This window comes from Rhineura floridana, chromosome 11 (genome assembly GCF_030035675.1).
Source record: "Rhineura floridana isolate rRhiFlo1 chromosome 11, rRhiFlo1.hap2, whole genome shotgun sequence".
NCBI lineage: Eukaryota > Metazoa > Chordata > Lepidosauria > Squamata > Rhineuridae > Rhineura > Rhineura floridana.
This window is the reverse complement of record NC_084490.1, coordinates 23611287-23635240: the sequence shown is the minus strand read 5'-3', so window position 1 is coordinate 23635240 and position 23954 is coordinate 23611287. Positions and strand designations below refer to the sequence as shown.

Genomic DNA, 23954 nt, shown 5'->3' with positions numbered 1-23954 from the left:
TATGCTACCTCTCTGCCTAATGAGCATTCAAGACAGCTTCTGTAGGCTCACAAAATCAGTGTGTGTATGTGTTTTTAAAAACTGACAATCTTTGCAATGAAACCAAACAAAATGCAGCAATATATTAAGAAAGCAGGGTTTGTTTGTTTTTAAAAGTTTGATATAGCAGCAACAAATGCAATAAGCCAGGAGAAACATCCAAAAGCAATTTTGAAACAGCAGTGCAGGAGCTGTGGAAAAGGCGAATTCTATACAGTATTAGGGATAAAGCTGCCAATGTCATAATACCTTTATACAAATCTATAGCATGACCTCCCTTGGAATATTTTGTACATTTCTGGCTGCCGCATCTCAGAAAGAATATTGTACAGCTGGAGAAGGTGCAGATAAGGGCAACCAAACTGATCAGGGGGCTGGGGCAACTCCCCTGTGAGGAAATGTTACAATGTTTGAGGAATAACACGCAGAAGAGCATTATATTAGGGAAAACATCTTGCAAAAATGTGTCCCATTAGTCAAAACTGCACACAAAACTGTTTATTAGGAGAAATTCACACTAAAATGCTGATGAATTTTCGTAGGGATTTTTTAAAAAAATTGCTGCAGAAACGTGGAGAACTGAACTTAAGACTGGAGAAATGAGAAATGAAGAGAACCAAAACTGACAGGAGCAGGAGTTTGAAGTCCTGCATCTGTTTCTCACAGTGGCCAACCAGGTAACTATGGGAAGCTCACAAGCACAACATGAATGCAATAGCTCTCTCCTGTTATTGTTCCCCAGCATCTGTTATTCAGTGGAATGGAAGTAGTAAATAGTTGTCATGCCACCAATAGCCTTACCTTCCACGACTTTGTCTAATTCTTTTTTAAAGTCATCTCTGTTAGCAGTCATCCCCATATCCTGAGAAAGCACATTCTATAGTTTAACCATGCACTTCCTTTCGTATCTCCTAAATTTCCCAACATTCAGCTTCACTGGATGACCCCTAATTCTGGTATTGTGAAAGAGGGAGAAAAATTTCCTCCTGTCCACTCTCTGCACACCATGGATAATCTGTCATCTCTCTCCCACCCACCCCAGTTACCTTTTTTTCTAAATTTCAGTTCTGTCAGGCTCTCATTTTTCCAATCTTAAATTCAGTTCTCCATATTTCTGCAGCAATTTGTGATTTTTTTTAAAAAAAATCCTCATGAAAATTCTTCAGCATTTTAGTGTGAATTTGTCCTAATAAACACTTATTTGCATGCAGTTTTGAGTAATGGGGTACATTTTTGCAAGCAATTTCTCCTAATGTCATGCATTTTTGTATGTTATGTTTCACAAATATAGTCACTTATGCACATTTCTCCCTAACATATTCCTTTTTATAAACATTGGCTGTGTTTCGGTTCTCTTGTTGTTTCAGAAAGTGCTAATTTGATAGATTTGGCTTTAAATTTGACCTGAACCAAATGTTCCCCCATCCCCAGTGTGTGTAGAGGGAGAAGCAGTATATTACAGAACTCTTTGGAGAGTGCCATGTGCCTCTTGGCACTCCGTCTGAATATGGAGACATGCTGCATGGCAACACTGTAATGGGAAAAACCACAAGGTGGAATTCTCCCTTCCCACTGCACAACAAGAACACCTGCACTTGGCTGACTTTCTCTTCTCCTAAAGATACAGGATCAGTCTCAGGCCCTGAGCCTGGCAACCCTATGCATGCCCCTGTAAGATACCTGTCCATGAACACTAAGTCAACCAGTGTCAGGGGTGGAGAGCACAGCCTCATTCTGGGTTCTGTCTCTTGGTCACTCTAGTGTGGGATGGACTGCTGGGAACTGACTTTTATTATGAGCAATGTGAAGAGAGAGATGTCCCTCCTCTCTTTTGCCATACTAGAGAATTCAGGGCCATGCAATGAAACCAAATAGTCAGAGGTTCAGATAAGAGAAAGCATTTATTCACCCCATGCGCAGGCCTTACAGAATTCATTGATGCAAGTTGTAGTAGTGGCTGCTGGATTTGATAGCTCTTTTCACAAGATTAGAAGCCAACAGAAGATAGCAAAATGGGATCTCCCTGTTCATAAGCAATCTACCTTCAAGTACACGTTGCTCAGGGTGGCTGATGCTTGTGAGCATCAAGGGATGGCTCAGCTGATGCTTTTGAACTTCCAAAGACATCTGGCTGGCTGCTGTTGGCAACAGAGTGTTGGACTACTAGCTAGGCCTTTTGTCTGATCCAAGAAGTCCTGTGGGAGAAGCAGGAATGCTACCCCATGTTAAAAATAAATTAGGTAACCTAATGCAACTTTAAGAATTGGCCCGTTAAGTTACTTCTTTCTCTTCCCTCCCTGTGCATTTTTTCCTTTTGTATAGTGTGCATTAGATTAGGAAGCTGATTTCTACCAAGTCAGACTATTGGTCGATCTAGGTGAATACTGGCAACGGCATTCCAGGGCTTCAGTTAGGGGTCTCTCCAGTCCCAGCCCTACCTAGAAATGCCAGGGATTGAACCTGGGACCTTCTCCGTGCAAGGCAGGTGCTCTACCACTGAGCTATGCCTGATTGTAAGCCTGCAGAAAGGAACTATCCTGTTTATCTCAGTACAGTACTTAGAACATTTTAGGCGCTTTATAAACAAACAGTATTACTTCATTTGAGTAACAACCATGGTAGTTAATTCCAGAGTAAGTCAAAACTGACAGCAATTAGGCAATCACTGTGCACAGTGCCTTGAAAAGGCAGGAGCATGTGTGCAGTGCAAAGGGTCAGGAGTCTGCAAGCCAAGAGTCTTGAGATTTTGCCCCTAGAAGATTGGAGAGCAGCCCCACAACTCAGCTTGCCTTTCATAACCCCACAAAACCTCTTTGGACCTTGAGCTGTCCAAAAATTCCAGTCTGGGTGGAGATGGGGAGTTCGCACACTGTTCCTTCCATGTCACATCTCTGCTTGGCACAAGGATGCCACATTCCTTCCATGTCCTGGCCGGGTCTTCACACACAAAGGCCTCCTTAGTGCCCTCTCGGGGGAGAGAGGGGGTTGACACCCCCTTGCAAAACCCCAAAGGCGGGCAGGCCAGCTCCCTGAGCCAGGAGACAGGGCGGGGACCCAGGTGGACCAGAGGGTCAAAATGTCTCCCCAACGTGATTAAACAATCCTTTGGCATCTGGGACTCAGCCTTTGAAAGGAGCTCTGTGGAAAGACCCAGACCCGCCCCCATTGGGCCTGACATGGCAGAATGATGGTGTTTTCCACCAGATGTTGAGAGGAGAACCACTCTCTCAGCGACAAAACAACCAAGAGACTTATGGCACCCTGAAGACTAACAGGTTTATGGTGGCATAAACTTTTGTGGACCAGAGCTCTTTGTGCATATCTGCCAACGGAGGACAAAGCTTTCATACATCTGGTGGACTCTAGTAATCCATGAAAGCGGATGTCATCATCGCCATATACTTCTGTTAGTCTTGGCTGTTTGGCTGAAAGCATCTATCATAGCTACCCCTCTGGAAATTCTGTTTACAAAAGATGTCTTCACTAAGAACCCAAGGAACAAAGTGTGAACTAAGAACCCAAGGAAGACATATTGATACTTGTGAACTTGGATGGATTTCAAATGGAATTAGAAAAAAACATGGAAGATAAAGCTATGAGTGCTTATTCGTTATGATGGCTAGGTACTACCTCCAGTGTTGGAACCAGTATGCCTCTAAATACCAGTTGTTAGGGATCACAAACAGCAGCATTCATGTCTTACCTGTGGGCTTCCCATAGGTATCTGGTTGGCCTCTGTGGGAACAGAATGCTGGACTAGCTAGTCCTTTGCTCAGATCCAGTCAGGGACAGTCCAAGATATTTTGCTGCCTAAGGCAGAAAAGCAAATGGTACCCTCAAGTCAAAAGTAAACTCGCCCTCATGTCAAAGTGCATAGTGCCCTGAAAGTGGTCAAGTTATTTTGGCACCTGAAGCAGAAAATCCTGCAAGCTCACCATCACCACCAGACTGTAAAAATCTTACTATCTTATATTTTTGTAAGTGTCATGCTACCCGTGAATGTTTCTGTGCAGGTGCTCACAGGTAGCGTGACAATTACAGGTGAGGAGGACAAGGAGAGGCAAACCTTGACTGTGATAGAGGTGAGGAGGTGGTGGTAGCAGCGATGAGAGTGGTGGCAGGGGGTGCCTAGGAGGCGGGGCTCAGCCGGCCCAAGCTGGGGCCTAGCGGGTGGGTGGGCAAGAGAGTGGGTGAGCAGCAGCAAGGCCATATGGGGAGTGGGGCGGGAGATTTGGAGACCGGCAGAGAGGGCAGGGGAGGTTTGGAGGCCCACAGAGGGAGAGGTTTGGAGACCGGCGGAGGAGGGGAGAGGTTTGGAGACCCATGGAGGGTGAGGAGGAAGGTTTGGAGACCCTTGGAGGGGGAGGTTTGGAGACCCTTGGAGGGGCAGGGGGAGAGCTTCGGAGACCAGTGTGGGCAGGGGGGGCTCTGGCAACCCATGTGGGGTGAGGCTGGTGACTGGGTAGGGGGACAGCTAGGGACACCTGTCAGAGGTGGTATGGGAGTGGTAGGGGGTGGCATGGCAGAGGGGATGGAAAGATGGCTAGGGGGTGCCTGGCAGAGGGGAGAGGCCTTGGGGTGCTGTAGGGTGGGGTTTAGGCAGAGTTGGTGAGCAAAGCGAGCAGGGGCAACAGCCCCTAGTACAAAAATTAATTAACTGACAATTTGCTGCCCTTTCATGACACCTAGTGGTATGACCAGCCTGGATTCAGCAGGGGTCTTATGTTCTACTAAGGCAGCCCCTTTCAAATATCAGTTTATTGATGTATAAATAACCGAATCTGAATCTATATCCTAGAGGCTCAGTGTGTAACAATATGGTTGAATGGAGGGGGGTAGCCCAGAATGACGAAAAAGCGTAAGTAAAAAGTCACAGTTTTATTCCATTTGTGTAAGTTAAAATTGTATAAAAAAAGCCCAATGCGTTTCGGCTAATCTTATATAGCCTTCATCAGGGGATGCTTATTTTAAATTCTTCATTCAAAGTAGTGATGATTCAGATTCTATTCAAAAGATTGTTGATTATCTAGTGAGCGGCTCACTAGACTCACGGCCTGATGAACGTGCTGCTGATAATCAACAATCTTTTGAACAGAATCTGAATCATCCCTACTTTGAATGAAGAATTTAAAATAAGCATCCCCTGATGAAGGCTATATAAGATTAGCCGAAACGCGTTGGGCTTTTTTTATACAATTTTAATTTACACAAATGGAATAAAACTGTGACTTTTTACTTACGCTTTTTCGTCATTCTGGGCTACCCCCCTCCATTCAACTGTTTCATTGAATGACATCCACTCTCTACCTACCTCTGTAACAATATGGGACAGTTGATTGATGATGCCTGCAAAGCTCCTTTCATCCCAGCCTCGCCTGCCATGCAGGCCTCATCAGGCACGCAGGCTTGAGGTCCCTGTGGGTTGCATCCAACTAAGTCAGAGGAGACCCACTGAAATCAATACAGTTAAGTTTGAAGTCCACTGATTTCAATGAGTTTGTCTGCTCTGTGTCTTAGATGCAACCTTGTCTATCTCTTCTCATTTTAGAGAAGAATTGACAAAAAATACAGTATTAAGATGCTCTACTATGGGTGATAGCCTGTGTTGCAATATTTGATATCTGATGCTTTATTTCCTTTCAGCGCTGGGTAACTGGCAAGTAGAGGTGCATAACATTTTATTGTATTGGACAGATGAAATGCGATGGGATGTAGATCTTATAGCTGACAACTCACATGTTTTTGCATACGATGCTTGCCAAAAAAAGCAAAACCATTAAAACATCTAGAACATTCCAGTTTTAAATGGTGAGGTGAAAATATTCACATTCAGTATTTGGATCTGAATTTCTTAAAAATCTGCCTTTGAAATTTTTATTTCCCCCCTTCAGGTTTTGAATACAGAGATTCAAAAATATAGAAAATAGCTCCAACTTTGGCAGTAGTAGCTCTCACATCTCTCTTGGAACATATGAACATATGAATGGAATCCCTTCATACATATGAATTACCCCAACACCTTTTTAACCCAAACCTGTCATAGTCACAATTTGGGAGGGGTATTTATTTATTTTATTTATTAAATTTATATTCTGCCCTTCCTCCTAGAAAGAGCCCAGGGCGGCAAACAAAAACACTAAAAACACTCTAAAACTAAAACAAAAGACTTTAAAACATTAAAACAAAACATCTTTAAAAAAACTATTAAAACAAACCATCTTTAAAAATATTGAAACAAAACATCTTTAAAACATCTTTTTTAAAAAAAGACTTAAAGCCATCTAAAAAGTAACTCCAACACAGATGCAGACTGAGATAAGGTCTGTACTTAAAAGGCTTGTTGAAAGAAGGTCTTCAGTAGGTGCGGAAAAGATAACAGCGATGGTGCCTGTCTAATATTTATAGGACAAGGATGGGTGCCACTTTTTCAGCACACACTTGAAATGGGGACTGCAATCCAATTTAGTGATTTGGGATGAATAAATATAAACAAGGTAGGAGAGTGATTTTTAACGTTTATGATCCCAGTCTCATTCCCTTTTTCTTGTGGATCCATTCTAGTATTTAGACCACAATCAAATGGCCGTGGAGCCCTTTACTTCCCATCCCTGATAAGGGGTAAGTATACTGTGTCATCCTTCAACCCTTATAGGTGGGACTGCTACTTGATCAGTGGGGGTTTTTTCATCCTCAAAACCCACTTCAATGAGTGGCTGTACATTTGCACACATTGACCCTGAATTAAGTTTATGTGCCTATACAACGGCTGATTGGTGCCTATGAAAGAGGTAGCAAGCCAGATAGCAAGCATTCAACAAATCACCTGTTACTTGATTTCTGTTTCAAAGCAGTGGCAACTGATGGCTTTATGTCAGCGGGGTAGTGGGGCAGTGGAATCCACTCTGGGTTTTAGTCTGAACAGTCAAGGTGCTTCAGCACCTTGGACAGCTCCTTGAGCGTTCAGAGTAAAACCAAGAGCAGATTCCACTGACGCTGAGCCAGCAGCCACCACTGTTTCAAAGGATACCCCTTATTTAAGCCACCTTGCCCTATAGTTCTGTTGAAGTCTCATAACCAATACAAAGGGGAAGGTCAAACTTTGTGATCTGTATCCCATCCCTTAGGTGTAGGAGGTGTGCAGCCAGGAGTTGGATTGGGACCAGCTGGAGCTAAGGCTGGTAAGTTTTGCAGCATATCTTCAGGACGGAGTCTGCGGGGGCTCCTCATCTTCCAAAAAGCTGGATAAACTTAAACATCCATCTTGGCATTTGCTACTGGATAATCAAGCAATACTTAAGATAGGACATTGTTGTTCTTCTTTTGCCCCTTTCTTACATCAGCTGAGGGGCACAACAGAGGAGACTACCATATGCCACATCTGAAATATGTTTAGGGTAGGACTCTGGCACATTTCCTAGACAAAGGGGTCTCACTGGTGTGCAGCCAGTACAGAGAACACCTCTTTGTGGGCCTTTATTTCTTTATAAAAATACTTGCATACCACAGTTTCGTAAAAAAAATATATCAAAGCAGGTGACAACTACTATACATATATACAATAAGAACCACAAGAAAAAATTAAAACCAGAGATCATCAGCAGAGGAGACTGGTGGCTCCAATGTCAGTGGGCCAATGGGGTGCTGAGCAGCTTGGACAGCTCCTTGAAAGTTCAGACTAAAACCCGGAGCAGATTCACTGCCCCACTGATATCGGAGCCATCAGCTAATTATTACAGAAGATGCTTTCTTAATTGTCTGGATAAACCTGTCTGCCTAAGCCTGACCTCTGAGGTTGGAATGGAATGGTAGTGGGGCACTAAATTTTAATTAGATATAAGTCCTGGGCCTTTACATGCAAGCGTGAGCACGAAAAGAGATAACCTGGGCTACATAACAGCAGGGCAGTATGGAAGACGGGTTTAAGAGTAGGCCAGGTCTAGTCATGCCTCTTACTTCCATTTTGGCAATGGCAGCAGTATCTCAGACTAAGGGCTCCTGGGTGGGGGTGAGGCACTTCCCCACCATGGAGCCGCCAATACAAGCCACTGCCATGTGCTTGCTGAGCCCTCTGCTCCTTCTTCCATTTTTTCAAGCAGAGGTGAGAGTGAGTTTGTGGAAATCTCCAGCTGAAGGTCCTCTTTCATTGACCATTTATCTTCACAACAGTCCTGTGAGGTAGGTTCCTCCAAAGAATCCTGGGAACTGTAGTTTGTCAAGGGTACTGGGAATTGTAGCTCTGTGCAGGGTAAACGACAGCTCCCAAGATTATTTGGGGGGAAAATGTATTTAAATGTGCTGTAAATGTATGGTGTGTATGCAGCCATAATCACCTAGTAAGCTTTATGGCTGAGTGGGGTTCTGAACTTGTTTTATATTGTATTTAATATATAGGAACTACTTGGGAAAATACTACATTGTGATTTGCAGTACAACCTGATCTATAATTGTCTCTCTGTTTTCATTTCCCCCGGCTCTGTTTTCGATCCTCACAGGGAAATATCCAGTCTATGGCACTCAAGGATTGCCTGCAGGACTGGGTAAGTTTAGCCACGATGCTGGAATAAAATGCAGCAAAATAAATAAATAAATAATATGAAGAAGAAGAAGTCAGTTCATGTGCCAAAAAGGGACTGAAACAGAAACATGTTGATTTGCCTGCAAGAGTAAACTGGGCCACAGCAGAATGAGGTAACAGTAAGATGACAGAGACTAGCTGAGGGGGCCGAATGGAGTGTACCATTTTAGGCTACAGATGGATCATCAGTGTGTTGAATGCTGTCCCCCTATATAATGACAATCTGCCAGTAGGAAAGCAAACAGAGCAAGGAGTGGAAAGAACCAGAGCCTTTCCTGTTGATGTGTTTGGGTGTTAAATTAAAGGGAAATGTTTTTGTTTTGTTCTTCACATGGGGAGCATTCAAAAAAGGCATTCCCCCGTTGGTAGTGGAATCGCCTATTCTACCAACTCTTTCTGATTGCAGGGAAGACCTTCATCAGAGCAGACATCAGAGTTATAGTTATTTGTTCCGTTTGCCATTCAACCCTTCCCCTCCCAAAGAGCTTGGGGTGGCATTTGAGATCTCTCCTCCCACCCCCACGGCCTTTATCCTCAAAACAACTCTGTTAGGGTTAAGAGATGGTGACCAGCCCAAGGTGAGCTTCATGGCATGGGCTGACATCTTAAATCAGGGGTGAGGAACCTTTTTCAGCCCAAGGGCCACATTCCCTTCCGGGCAACCTTCTGGGGGCCACTTACCACTGGTGGGTGGGGCCAGAAGCAAAAGTGGGCAGAAGAATTAAGGTTAATTTTACATTTGTACTAGAGTAGGCTAGTTTCTACACACAGTAGCACTCTTAATCCTCCGTCTAGGCAAGCGAGAAGCATGATCAGAGTTCAAGGACACATTCTTGCCAGCCAAAAATCACTCAAGGAGGGTGCAAAGTAGGGCCAATGAGGGGTGTGGCCTGGGGAGAGTTATGAGGGCCACATAGAGAGGCCTGGAGCCTGCATTTGGCCCCTGCATTTGGCCTGAGGCTCCCTGATGGTGCCTGGAATGCTACACCACTCTGGCAGTCAGGGGAGACACAACCTTGTTCAACATCTCGACCAGCAAATACTGTATATCACAACCAGTCTAGCATCAAGGAGAGTTGGGGTGCAAAGTTGTGGTCTCCCTTGTCAATCTTAGCCAACTTTCATGGCGGGTGGGGAACTTAACTCTGAAAAATAATTGTCTTCCCATATAGCCACCCCATTCCCCAGCTTTTTGCCCTCCATGTTTCTGCTTTTGTAGGAGCTCAGATCGGATTTGGGACTGGAACAGGCTTTGGGAGCAGGCCAGGAAAGCCAGGTGAGCAACGCAGGTGATGACATCCAGCTAGGGTTACCATCATTTTGTGATTTCAAAAAGAGTACATTTGGCTTCGATAAGTGAAAATTAAGAGTATGCTGTTGCACCATCTCAAACAGAGTACATGTACTCTTAAAAGAGTACGGTTGGTAGCCCTACGGATCCAGCCCCCCCCCCCAGCCCTTGGCAGGATGATATCCTCCGTCTAGCAATGGTGCCAGTGCTAAGCCATGAATCATACAAAACATAGGGGGTGGTTTGTCTTTTCCAGGAGATAAGGGCTATTGTTGCAACCACCAAGGACGTTAACAGGCAGCCATCTTTCTTGGTTGTTTCTGGAACATAGGAAGCTGTCTTCTATCGAGTCAAACCATTGCTCTGTCTAGCTCAGTACTGTCTATACCGGCTGGCAGCAGGTCTCCGGGGTTTCAGACAGAGGCCTCTCCCAGCTCAACCTGTAGATGCCAAGATAGTGAATCTGGGGCCTTCTGCATGCAAAGCAGATGTTCTACCGCTAAGCTATGGCCCTTCTGCACTCGGTATTTCCTGGGTCCAACTTTTTAAAAACATTTCTTTGTTGATACTTTCTACCTTCCTACAGGTTACAGAGTCCCAGTTGCATTTGGAGCAGGTATAACGACTTTCCTTTCTCGCTTCAGTAAGGCATGCCTGCATTTCTCTCCCCCACCCCACCCCACCCCACCCGAACCGTGAGCAGAGGACAAGATGAGTGAGAGCTTAATATTGTAAGATATTGCAGTGCTGAAAACAGCACAGAAAGAGCAACCAAAATCATCAATGGGCTGGAGCCTCTTCCTTACAAGGAAATTGTTTAGTGCTTTTCAATTTACCAAAACAATAATAATTAAAAATGCATGAGTAAAGGAGGGGGCATATAACAGATGTATAAAATTATGCCTAGTGAAGAGAAATTAGAGTTTGGTTTGTTTTTTTGTCCCCCTCCCCCCCTAATGCTAGAAGTCAAGGTCTTCCAATGAAACTGATGAACAGTAAATTCTATGACAAAAAATACATCTTCACATAACTGAATCTGTTGCCATTGGCTCAGATGGTTTTTAAAGAGGATTAGACACATTTTATGGACAGATAGATGTATCAAAGCCTGTTAGTCATCATAGCTTTAGGCAACCTCCTTTACAGGTTCTGGATTGTGCAGTTCTCCCTCTGTAGTGAGTTTATGACAATTATCATGTCCCTCCCAGTCTCATTCTGCTAACATGCCCTCTGAAAGGAGGCAAGGATGTGGGGCTCACAAGCATCCACTAATGCTAATAATGAAACCAGCTCAAGACCGAGCCCTAATGACCTAGTTTCAATCCCAGTGTACAGAGGAGGGACAGGAAACTTTCAGAATACAGCTTGGTGGCTTCAGACTGATACCTTCACTCTCCTTCTGGGGAGGGTTTGGCCCACACTGTTTTACTGCCAGAGGTAGAAGGTGCCCCCCTCCCCCACAAGTCAAAGTTCATCATAACCAAGGCTGGTCAAATTATTATGGCATTTATGGCAAAAGATCTCACGGCCTCCCTGGCAGTAAAAATACAATAACAAATCAATTAAATAATCAGCCATTTTTATGACACCCAAGATCAGCTGCCTGAGGCAGCCAAGTACCTAATGGCATTTATTTATTCAATTTCTATCCCACTCTTCCCCCTGAAAGAGCCCAGGGCAGCAAACATTTTTAAAGCATTTTAAAAATAGTAAAAAACATTCACTCAGCCAATTAGTTCAGGGTTGCCAGGAACAGTAACTTTCAGCCATCAAATGCTTAGATAAACATGTATATTTTTAACTTCTTCCTAAAAGTCAATAATGAGGGAGACAGATACACCTCACCTGGGAAGGAATTCAATGCATATGGAGCTGCCACTGAAAATGTCTTGTCACAGGTCAGTGCTAACCAGTCTCCACAACAAGGCCTCACCTGCTGTTCATGGAGTCTGAGATGACTGATATTAGGGAAGGCGCTCTTTTAGGTCCTTGGGTCCCAAGCCATTTAGGGCATTATATGCTAGTAATAACACCTTGAATTGAGCCTGATAGCTCACTGAGAGCCAGTGCAGCACTTTCAGGACTCCAGTGAAGTATAAATGCTTGAGGAGTTCTACCAGATGAAGTTTAAAAGCGTTTCTGAAACAAACTTCACAATTATGCATGCTGTTAGGCTTAGTGGTCTAAGGCAGGATTGGGGAACCTTTGGCCCTCCAGATGTTGCTCAACTACAACTCCCATCAGCCCCAGCTAGCATGGCCAATGGCCAGGGGTGTATGGAGTTGTAGCTCAGCAACTTCTAAGGCCAAAGGTTCCCCAACCCTGGTTTAAGGTAAACTGAGATCTAGTATCAAATTTGCAGATGACACAAAATTGGGAGGGATAGTTAATACCCTGGAGAACAGAAACAACATTCAAAATGATCTTGATAGGCTGGAGCATTGGGCTGAAAACAACAGGATGGCATTTAACAGGGATGAGTGCAAAGTTCTACACCTAGGAAAAAGAAACCTAATGCACAGTTATAAGATGGAGCAACTCTCCTATGAGGAAATATTGCAGCATTTGAGGCTTTTTAGTTTAGAGAAAAGGCAAGTCAGAAGTGACATGATAGAAGAGTATAAAATTATGCATGGCATGGAAAAAGTGGATAGAGAAAAACTTTTCTTCCTCTCTCGTAACACAAAAACTCGTGGACGTTTGATGAAGCTGAATGTTGGAAGATTCAGGACAGACAAAAGGAAGTACTTCTTTACTCAGTGCATAGTTAAACTATGGAATTCGCTCCCAAGAGGCAGTGATGGCCACCAACTTGGATAGCATTAAAAGAAGATTAGAAAAATTCATGGAGGATAAGGCTATCAGTGGCTACTAGCCATGATGGCTGTGCTCCATAGTCAGATGCAGTATGCTTCTGAAAACCAGTTGCCGGAAACCACAGGAGGGAACAGTGCCAAGTCCTGATTGTGGGCTTCCCATGGGCATCTGGTTGACTACTGTGAGGACAGGATGCTGGACTGGATGAGCCCCTGGTCTGATCCAGCAGGCTCTTCTTATGTTCTTAAGATGGGGGTTGCTTGGCTCAGCAATACTACATAGGAGAAGGATCTTGGAATTGTTGTTGATCACAAGCTGAATATGAGCCAACTTTGTGATGTGACTGCAGAAAAGGCTAATGCTATTTTAGCCTTCATTAACAGAAGTATAGTTTCCAAATCGCATGAAGTACTAGTTCCCCTCTGTTTGGCACTGATTAGGCCTCATCTTGAGTACTGCGTCCAGTTCTGGACACCGCACTTTAAGAAGGATGCAGACAAACTGGAACAGGTTCAGAGGAGGGCAACGAGGATGATCAGGGGACTGGAAACAAAGCCCTGTGAGAAGAGACTGAAAGAACTGGGCAGGTTTAGCCTTGAGAAGACTGAAGGGAAATATGATTGCACTTTTCAAGTACTTGAAAGTTTGTTACGCAGAGGAGAGCCAGGATCTCTTCTCCATCATCCCAGAGGGCAGGACATGAAATAATGGGCTCAAGTTACAGGAAGCCAGATTTGGGCTGAACATCAGGAAAAACTTCCTAACTGCTAGAGCAGTGTGACAATGGAACCAGTTACCTAGAAATATGATGGGCTCTCCAACACTGGAGGCATTCAAGAGGCAGCTGGACAGCTGTCAAGTATGCTTTGATTTGGATTCCTGCATTGAGCAGGGGGGTTGGACTCAATGGCCTTATAGACCCCATCCAACTCTTCTATTCTATGGAACCTGGGGTGTGATTCCTTCGCACAACTGCCTTAAAAATTATCAGAGTGAGTCTTGGGGCACCGCCAGACTGTCACTATTTGGGGGTGAAATTTAAACATACATCAGCAAGTTGTACAATTAAATCTGAATTCCTGCTCTTCCACAACAAACCTGTCTCCCCCCAAACTGGAATTTTTCCATAAGGAAAGTGATGGGGAAGTACACTGGAAAGAGTGGGATAGCACTTGCTTTAACACAACTTCATCTAACCTGAATGAACGCTCAATAAACAGGTCATCTGGAAGCACCTGAAATCAACTATTCAGAGTGAATTATTGATAAATAGGCAACGTTATCTAATGTCCCCACAAACACTATGCAACCAAGTCAGGATGAATGCTCAAGAAATAGGTTGTCTGGAAGCAACCTTAGTTGTTGCTGTTGCTTGTAGTGCCATTCACATTTAAAATTGAAATTTGAATAAGCAATTTTAAATGTAAAATTCCAATTTTTTTAACAAACAACACAGCCAAATTGTTGTGACATATCTATTCTATCATAGTTCATGATGCATCTTTGCCTTCCAGGTTATAGAGGTCTTGGTTACCCCCGTCCAGGCCTCCCCTTGGGAGGTAAGTGCCCCCCCAGATACCTTTGCTTCCTCCTCCTGTCTCGTTATTTATTTAACAGGTACCTCACTTGAATGCTTCACTGTTTCCTTTCCCTCTTAACATTCCATTGGCTAAACACATCTTGCTTGAATACCTCCCCCCCATTTAAAAAACTGTTTGCCAAGTCTTTTTACAAACTTGGAGGCCCGCTAAATGACCCAGCTGTATTTCTTGGCAAAAACACTGATTCCTTCTGCTTATTTTACCTTTCTGAAAACTATTGGCTGTCCTCTTACATTTTAAGACCCTGAAGCTGAAGTACTGGATGTTCGACCCTTGTGTATCTTTCTGTGCTTTTATGTGAGGGTGGTTTTCCCCTCTCCCCCAAATCATAAGATTATTTTCACGTCTTTTATTGTGTCCATGTTAACTTTCTGATCCTCCAGTGTTGGTGCAATTTGCAGTAGCAGTGACTGCACTATTTCATACACTCCAATTATCTCTGTTTGGCCAGGGAGAGTCTCTGTTTTCTGTTCCCTGTGTGTTGCAAGTAACTGCCTAAATTTTTGGTCTTAGGAGGGTGTGTGAGAATTTTGTGAGTGCCAGTTGCTTGTATTATCATTTCTCAGGGTTTAGCCTTCTCTTCAAGGTCACTAGAAGTTATCTGGGGAAAAGCATTCATGAAAATCTCTGCATGGACCGCATCTGCACTATACATTTAAAGTAGTTTTGTATCACTTTAAACAGCTATGGCATCCTCCAAAGAATTCTAGGAACTGTAGTTTAAGGGTATTGAGAGTTGTTAAGAGACCCCCTATTTCCCCCACAGAACTACAATTTTGGGGAACAATGGGAAGGATTGACTGTTAAACCACTCTATGAAGTTAATGTGTCTCCTAACAACTCTCAGCACTCTTAACAAACTACAATTCCCAGCATTCTTTGGGGAACGCCATGACTGTTTCAGAGTGGTAGAATTGCTTTAAATGTATACTTGACTCCAAACCCACAGCTGTGTTGTATGCATAAGGATCTGGGTTATGCATAAGGATCTGGAAAAGCACTGGAAAGTAATGACAGACGGTGTTGTATCCTGCAGGGTTGGTTTTCATGCATATGGCAGCTGACCCTATCAGAAAGATTAATGTACCAGGTTCAGTTAGCACAGGGCTCAGTTAAAGAGAATAACTTTGTAGAGATCTGCTTTCCATTTTATATATATTTCAGGGGGGGTTGAACAGGTCAAGTTCCCAGACTCTCAGGTGTCTTTCTGGAGAGACTTTTGTGTATGCTTACTTAGTGTATTATGATGTATGCAATTTAAGATAAGAAGCATTGTACTCAGATCGGTGTTTATTGTTGCACTATAATGAAAGTTTACTATAAAAAGATTTTTGTTGGTTTTTTTTTTTTAGAAAGATCTCTAGAAGGTATATGTCTGAGTGTGTGGAAGCAGAGACATCTTGTCTCTAGTCCACATGAATGCCTGCGCATGAACGCTGTTTGTAACTGCTCACTATTCACACACTGTAGGCATGCCATTAAGCCCTTCATCAGGGCCAGGTCTGTGATGGGATGGAAAATTCCTTATTCTGAAAAATCTCTGCTTCTCTTTAAAAACAAATGCACACTTCTGGTACATAATGATTGTGGACAGTATCTTGTGAACCTTCAGAAGCCAAGAGGGTCTCGGCAGAATTTGCAATGGCCACAAATCAGATCTTGAGCACCCTGCACAGTTCTTGACCCCTTTCCATGATTACCAGCAGCAGGGTTATGCAAAGTAAGTGCATACATGCAAATATACTTAATTTGCAACATTTGTTATATAGGTCACAGAATTTATATTTTTCTTAATGTAGGGTTTTTGTTTTGTTCTTTAGCATAAAAGTACGCAAGCCTGCTCTTATTCTTTCTATCTAGCTTTCTGGCCTGACCCACTCTCTCTCCCTCTCTCTTTCATTCCGCAGGCCTTGGAGCAAGAGGCAAACCTTCCAAAGCAGGTAATTGTGTCTTGGCCATCACATTTTCCAGCGGGCACTTCTGTGAAGTGTCCCAGCTCTTTCCCCCACATTAGGGCTGCATGTCTGCTGCAGTCATCTATGTGTACAGTATTCATAATTCTGAGAATCCAAAAGATCTTCTCTGGGTTGGAATTTAAATCGAGTCTCTATCTGGCACCTTGATGTCTAGAACAGGAGGATCCAAGTTGCTACAGCCCCCCGAGAAACAGGAGATTTCCAGGTTGCCCAAATCCTTAGAACGGATGCAGATACCCTGGAAACAGCAGGGCTCTTTGTTCCTTGGATGCTGTTGTGGTGAGCATGCTCAGCAGTCCCCAAAAGCCCTTCTACTGCCGTCACTGCCACCAGATAAATGAAAAGAGAAGTGGGCAGCAGGGCAAGGTACACGGGTGCATAGGGAGCAGGTTGGATGAGACATTCAGAACGACTGAGCTCTTAATGATGTCATCAGGAGCTCAATGTGGCCAGAATTTCAGAGTTAGGTTAAGGGAAAACCTCTATTCTGATGTTTTTAGAAAATAGCTCAATTTCCCAAGTTCAGTTCTGAACTGAGGTGAGAAGTGTCACAACCTTTATATAAATAGATATCCATGCTGTTTTGTGAAAAGATCATGATTTTCCCATCACTCTCTTAGCAGGTTATGGGGCAGGGCCCAGTGCCAATGGCTACCCAACAGCAGGAGCACAGCAAGGTAAGCTGGAAGCATTGGACAGGGCCCCCAAACTACAAAATAAACAGGGCTAGAGTAACTTGGAGCTTTTGCTTAGGGTTATCTAAATTTATCTAAAGAGAGGTATTGGGGCTTGTCCCTGCTTGGAAAATATGTCCTCTAACCTAGAACCTCTGTCCTGTTACCAGGGCTGTGGTACCTCATTTGTACAGGAAAGGCACTCTGCACATGTTCATCAACACTTCATCGTTTTGATTTTCCCCCCAGATGAAACCTGCCATCACAAACAGATTCTGCCTTGTATAGTCCAGGGAAGAGAAAAAAGGAGGAGTGATCATTTAGCTCCATGACTGATTCCTCTATTTTCTCCATGTTTTATCCATTAGCCTATCTTGGTGGAGTTGGAGCTGGAGGCTACCCAAGCAATGGACTCCAGAATGGATACGGTAATGGTGACAGAAGATACAGAATATCACACTGTATTGGTCCAGAAGGAGTCAAATGTAGCTAGTGACAGGGTTGCTATTGGCCATAGACTGCTATGACATAACCATGTCCATCCACTGCCACAGCACCAAGGATCCACTTGCTCCATACCATACATATGTTACATCCAAAGCACATAAGCACATGACTTACCCCAAAGAATCCTGGGAACTGTGCTTTCTCCCTCACAGAGCTAAACTTCCCAGCCCTCTAACAAACTACAATTTCCACAATTCTTTTGGGGAGGTCAGGTGCTTTAAATGTATGTTGGATGTCCCTTAAATGTATGGTGCAGATCTGCTGGAAGCTTGGCACGTAGAAGGTCACAGATGCAGTCCCAGCTGCCTCTGGTCAAGAAACTTCAGGCAGAAGGCCAATAAGAGCAGACTGTACTGGGCTATGTGGACCAATGACTTGACACAGTATGTGGCAGCTCCTTATGCTTACATTGCTATGCTAAACTTGCCCATTTATTTTCCTGTCTTTTCCTGCCTTCTCACATGCTGGTATCCCATTAGGGACAGTTCGCTGCAAAACTAGTATGTGATTTTCACAAAGCTGATCCAAATTGTTATGGTACGTGTTGCACACAAATCGTTATCCACCATTGTTATGCATCATGTTACTAATTCAAAGGCACAGGCAGCTGTGCCAACTGCCAAATGATGCAAACAGAAATCATTTTTGTGCATCACAAAAATCCAGAAGGTGGAACTGTTGACCAACATGTTGAAAAGTCATATTGCAGCCCATCCGTCTGCTCTAAAGGGAGTGCAGGCATTCTCAAACGTTTTACCCCCAGGGCCCAACCAGTCACAAAATGGTGGCACAGGGACAGAGCCATTCACAAAATGGTGACAGGCGGAGGAGGAGTTTGGCATAATCAGCTGGCAATTACTGCATCACTTTTTACTGATATCTAATCCATCTTTGGAAAACGCTAAATTCTTTGCCACAGCATTTTCCTTGGGATGAGAAATTCTGTAGCTCAGCTTTCCTCAAGCTAAGTACAGACATTTGTTTTGGGATTATCGTGATAGCCCCACCTCTGTTTTAGGCAAAATGTGGTGATCCACTCTAAATAAAGAAGACTTTTTCAGTTTTCTTTTCTCCTTCCCATCTCCACATACCTCTCAAAGTATTTTCCCTATCTCCTGCATTTTTTCACCCATTCTCCTTTCACACTCGTACTTTATTCCCCCACCCCCAAAACTGCCAGTTTCTTTAATCCCTCCTCTCTAGTCCTTTTACATTTACTTCTTCCTTCTATAAAAGCTTGACTCTTTTATCCCGTGTGTTTGTATTTCCAATTTATTAATATTAATCAATATTAATATTTTATTAAATTATCAGTTATATTATTGTTAATATCATGAACAAATATTAACCTTTTAATCACTTTCTAATTGCCTTCAACACCTTCTCTGACTCTTTCCCCTCAGAGGGAGACCTTCATCTCCCCTCTCCCTTAATCTGAGATCATCTGGTCCATACTAAAAATCCTGATCGCTTGTATTTGAGTATAAAGAAAATGCAAACTTTCCCCTCATATTTACTTGCAGGCATGCCCTTTTTTGTGTACAGACCCCCTTCCTCCTTTTCATCTTGCTGTGTTGCTGATTGGCTCAGATCAGAAGGGAGAGGGGTCAGGGAGCCAATGGAAACCCAACACAAGGAGGAGGCATGGAAAGAGGTGGAGTTAGAACCACCCACAGGAAACTAAGTAAAAGCGACAGGCCTTCTTCCTCAGCAACTGTTTGTAATAGCAATTTCTCTCCTTTTTGGTGTATACGGTATTGGAAACTCTGGAGCAAGGGAGGAGAAAGTATGGGAAGGCAGTGATTGGAGGAGGACATCATAGGAGCTATCATTAAATGTCATAGGAGAAAGTCTTTTGTTTTTAAGATGTTTTAGAGAGTTTTTAGTGTTTCGTTTGCCATCCTGAGCTCCTTCTAGTAGGAAGGGTGGGATATAAATTTAAAAATAAATAAATAAATAATATGAATGAGGGCAAATTAATGAGGGACAAGAGACTTGTATTACAGATTATATGGATGTATAGGATGAGCCCATCTCCTGGCCACCTTTACTCAGCATGCAAGAAATTAATGGTTCTGGCATTGGTCCAACCAAAAGGCTATTGCATGGCTAGAGGGTGGGTCAGGCAACTGAGAGGATGCCCTGGGCAGGCTGTGGCACTGAGGCCCATATAAAACCTACTGGTGGGTCCCAGCCGACTGTTTGACAAACCCTGCTGTAGAGTAAGGGAGTATTCTGCCTTAGTGGATTCAGTTTCCATTTGGTTAGGAAAATCACAAAGGTCTGATTTATTTTTATTTTTCCAGGCTATGGAGCTGGAGGCAATGGATTTCCTGGTGTTGCACCTAAACCAGGCAGATATGGAAATGGTAATGGGTTGTGTTTATTTCTCACATTTGTTTCCCACCCTGCAAGGAGCCTGGGGTGGTGTTTTAGCAGAACAACCCTATAACATATTTTAGGCTGAGAGACAGTGACTTGCTCAAGGCCATCCTGTGAGCTTCACGGCTAAGCTTGCATTGAACTCAGGTCTTCCAAGACCACGCTGGCCACAACACCATAGTGATAATGATAGGGGGAGGAATTTAGGACTAAGATTGAAGAGAAGGGGGGGAGATGAGGTTTCATCATTAGAGAGGGGGATTAGTGGAGAGGAAAGAGACAGGCTACAGAACATAATGTTAACCATGGCTAACTTAAGCTCAGCCCCAGAACTTAGTTTTACTGCCCTGACATTCAATCATTGAAGATGTGAAGGAAAGTGAAGAAGGCAGTCCATCTGAGCATGCAAAAAGTGCCTCTGCCTCCCCACTGACAGACAAACTAGATATGTTGGTGCAAAATCCAAGCTACAGGAACCCTGAATGGCAGACAGCACCCATGGCAATGGAAATATCCTTATAAGAGGGATAATAGCTCAAGAGATAGAAGCACCTGGCTTACTCCTAGAAGCTCCCAGGTCCAATCCCTGGTACCTCCATTTTAAAAAAGAAGCAGTAGTAGGCAATGGAAATGATCCCCTGCAGAAGACAATGGAAAGCTGCTGCCAGTCAAAGTAGGAAATACTGGGGTAGATGACAAATAATCTTACCTGGTACTCATCCCCTTCTTATCTTCCTAGGAGATCCATGATGAAAGATCTCCCTGCTTTTAAAAAGGGCAAGGCAGCCCAGGAGGTGTGTGTGTATAGAGTCAGCTCAGGACTGCAATAGTTAAGCAGGAGGGGTTAATCATCCCCCTGCACTTGTTTCTCTGATGAAATTATCCCTCTGAAGCTTTATTTGCCCTACAAGCCAAATAACAGCTTCAGAGAAAGGGTCAACTGGATTGCAAAGCAACATGGCGATAAAAGGTTTAACCCTCTTACCCACTACATGGCTCCATTATGAATCAGCCATCCCTCCCTTGCAGCTGAGTTTGATTAGTTCTCCTACAACTAGGGATGGGCAAATATGTCATTTTGGTTTCTTGTTTTTCTATTTTTCCAACCTTAAGTTCAACTCTCCACATTTCCACATCAGTTTGTGAAATGTTTTTGAAAAAAGCCCACATGAAAATTCATCAGCATTTTAGTGAGAATGACATCCCAATGTACGTTTTTTATGTAATTTTTCCTATTATACACATTTTTGCAAAATGATTACCCCTAATAGAATGCATTTTTTAAAATTTCCACTAATAGATGCATACTTTACACCCCAGTATATGCATTTCTCTACACATTATTTGACTGGGGAATTCCCTTGCAACGTTCAAAGTAGTGCAAATTTTGAAGGATAGCTGTGTTTCCATTCGCGAATTGTTTCAGAAAGTGTGAACTCTGTAAATTCACCTTGAAATAAGATCTGGATCCGCCCTATACCTACTTACATCTCATAATTGGTCTCCTCCATCTCATCTAGTAACCACATCTTCCCAGTGACACTTAAAATTAGGGAGAAAAACAACTGGTCCAGAGGATATAACTTCCTGGAAGGGTTGTGCCCCAATATCCTCCTTCCACGGACTTGTCATTACAGCTTCAATGCTTTTGCTTTTGCTTATGATCTATCATTGTGGCCGGCTGCGATTACCATTCTGGCCGGCTATCACAACCCAGGTGCTGCTTTAAACTGGTGTATGTATGGATGGATGGGTGTATGAATGTGTGAATATGTATGAATGTGAATTGGGTTGAATTGTATTGCTTTAGTTAATTAATTTAATTCAAATTTAGTTTAATTAGTTTAATTAATTAATTAATTGGTTTAAGTATTTAATTTAAGTTAGTAAAAACTGCTGCTATAGGGTACGGAGGTGGGTCTCCAGATTAATTTTATTAGGGTGGGTGGCCTGTTGACAAGCAGATAGGGATAGAGGCATGTGCAAGCCAGGGAGGGAGGCGGGGGGCCAAGTTATAGGAAACTTGGGCGGCAGGCGCTGGAAGGGTGCTGCTGGCAGACCATGCCGGAATAGGGGAACACGGGACAGATGCATTATATCTATCCCATGTTCCGGGTCTGCTCAGAACCAGACGAAAACTGGGGGACGCAAGGTTCCTACCAACCTTCGACTGCTGTTATGTAATGCCAGGTCTGTGGCTCAGAAAACCTCGCTCATGATTTTGGATGGGCGCGCAGACCTGGCATGTATTACGGAAACTTGGCTGGACGAAGCCTCTGCTCCAATTCTTGAGGCCATGTGTCCGCCAGGTTTCCGTTATGCACAGCAGCTGAGGGTGGGAAGGCGGGGAGGGGGTGTGGCAGTCATCTATCGAGAGTCCTTGGTTTTCGCCAGACCTCCTCTCCATAGGACTCAATTTGTTGATTGTATGTACTGGAGGCTGGGCCCGAAGGGCAGTTTAGGGATCTTGCTGGTGTACCGCCCACCCCGCTGCACAGCAGATTCCCTGGCCGAGGTGCTGGAGGTGGTCTCGGCTGTACGAGCATTGTCCCCAGAGCTGTTAGTGCTGGGTGACTTTAACGTGCATGCTGAGGCTGCTCTCATAGGAGCCCCTCGGGATTTCCTGGAAACCATGGCTTCCTGGGAACTGCACCTAAGTAATACTGGGCCCACCCATGTAGCCGGTCATGCTCTCGACCTTGTGTTTGTCCTGGGAGAGGAGAGAAGTGGTCTGAAGTTGGGAGTGATTCACGCCACTCCTGTGTCATGGTCAGATCACTACCTGGTAAACATGGACTTCTCGTTTCCATGCCCCCTCCGCAGGGGCAAAGGACCTATTAAAATGGTCCGCCCCAGGCGCCTGATGGATCCGGATGGATTCCTGACTGTGCTTGGGGAATTGGAACCTGCCAGTCGAAACCCTGGTGAAGGAGTGGAACGTGGGGATCACCAGGGCATTAGACCGGGTGGCTCCGAAACGTCCTCTCCCCCTGAATAGAACTCAGGTAGCACCATGGTATACACCGCGGTTGCGTAGTCTGAGACAGGAGGTGAGACGACTAGAGCGCCGGTGGCGGAAATCTCACTCCGAAGATGTCCGGACACAGGTTAGAGCAGCAGTAGCTGCCTACCAAGTGGCAATAAAGGCAGGAAAGAAGGCTTTCTTTGCTGCCTCTATTGCGTCTGCGGAATGCTGTCCCAGGAGGCTGTTCCAGGTGGTCCGAAGCCTGGTCGGTCCAGTTGCTCAGGAACCCATGGAACAGTCAAAGGCCTCCTGTGACTTATTAGCAAAGCACTTCGCTGATAAAATCGAACACTTACGGATCCTGTGCACCGTGGACACAGTGGATGAACCAGAGTTGGCCAGTTGCATGCCGGTAAATTGGGGTCGGTTTCGGCTTCTCCCTTCTGAGGAAGTGGACAAGGTGCTTTCATCTGTGAAGCCAACCACTTGTCTTACTGATCCTTGCCCTTCGTGGCTCCTTATGAGCTGCAGAGAGAAATTGGGCGAGGGGATCAAAGCGGTGGTAAACGCATCCTTGAAAGAGGGTGTGATGCCATCAGTCTTCAAGGAGGCAATTGTAAAGCCCATCTTAAAGAAGCCCTCCTTGGATCCCCAAGTTTTCAATAACTTCCGCCCAATTTCGAACCTGCCATTTTTGGGCAAGGTCATTGAGCGAGTGGTGGCCAACCAGTTGTCAGCACACTTGGATGAAACGGATTACTTGGATCCATACCAATCGGGTTTCAGGACTGGTCACGGAACTGAAACAGCCTTGGTCGCTCTGGTAGATGATTTGAGGAGGGCATTAGATAGGGGAGAATCCACCTTTCTTGTCCTCCTCGATCTCTCAGCAGCTTTTGATACTGTTGACCGCAGTATCCTTTTACTTCGCCTGGAGGGATTGGGAATTGGAGGCACTGTATTACAGTGGTTCCATTCCTTTCTCTCCGGCAGGTACCAACAGGTAGCGTTGGGGGAAGAGGTTTCAGACCCTTGGCCTCTCAATTGTGGTGTGCCACAGGGCTCTATCCTCTCTCCCGTGCTATTTAACATATATATGAAACCGCTGGGGACAATCATCAGGAGAT

General features: G+C 44.2%; 1 protein-coding gene across 2 annotated transcripts in view; it reads left to right on the top strand.

The window, feature by feature from the left end:
* GREP1 (glycine rich extracellular protein 1) overlaps positions 1–23954 on the top strand; it is a 42621-nt gene that overhangs the window by 4672 nt on the left and 13995 nt on the right. The window contains exons 2-11 of one of the 2 annotated variants that reach the window (XM_061588445.1): positions 6601–6657; positions 7164–7217; positions 8532–8576; positions 9834–9890; positions 10492–10521; positions 14237–14281; positions 16231–16263; positions 16923–16976; positions 17342–17401; positions 19787–19849. In XM_061588445.1, coding sequence (XP_061444429.1) covers positions 6601–6657; positions 7164–7217; positions 8532–8576; positions 9834–9890; positions 10492–10521; positions 14237–14281; positions 16231–16263; positions 16923–16976; positions 17342–17401; positions 19787–19849 — 498 coding nt within the window. Of the gene's footprint in view, positions 1–6600; positions 6658–7163; positions 7218–8531; positions 8577–9833; positions 9891–10491; positions 10522–14236; positions 14282–16230; positions 16264–16919; positions 16977–17341; positions 17402–19786; positions 19850–23954 lie in introns of both variants that reach the window. The other variant, XM_061588444.1, reaches the window with a different exon arrangement.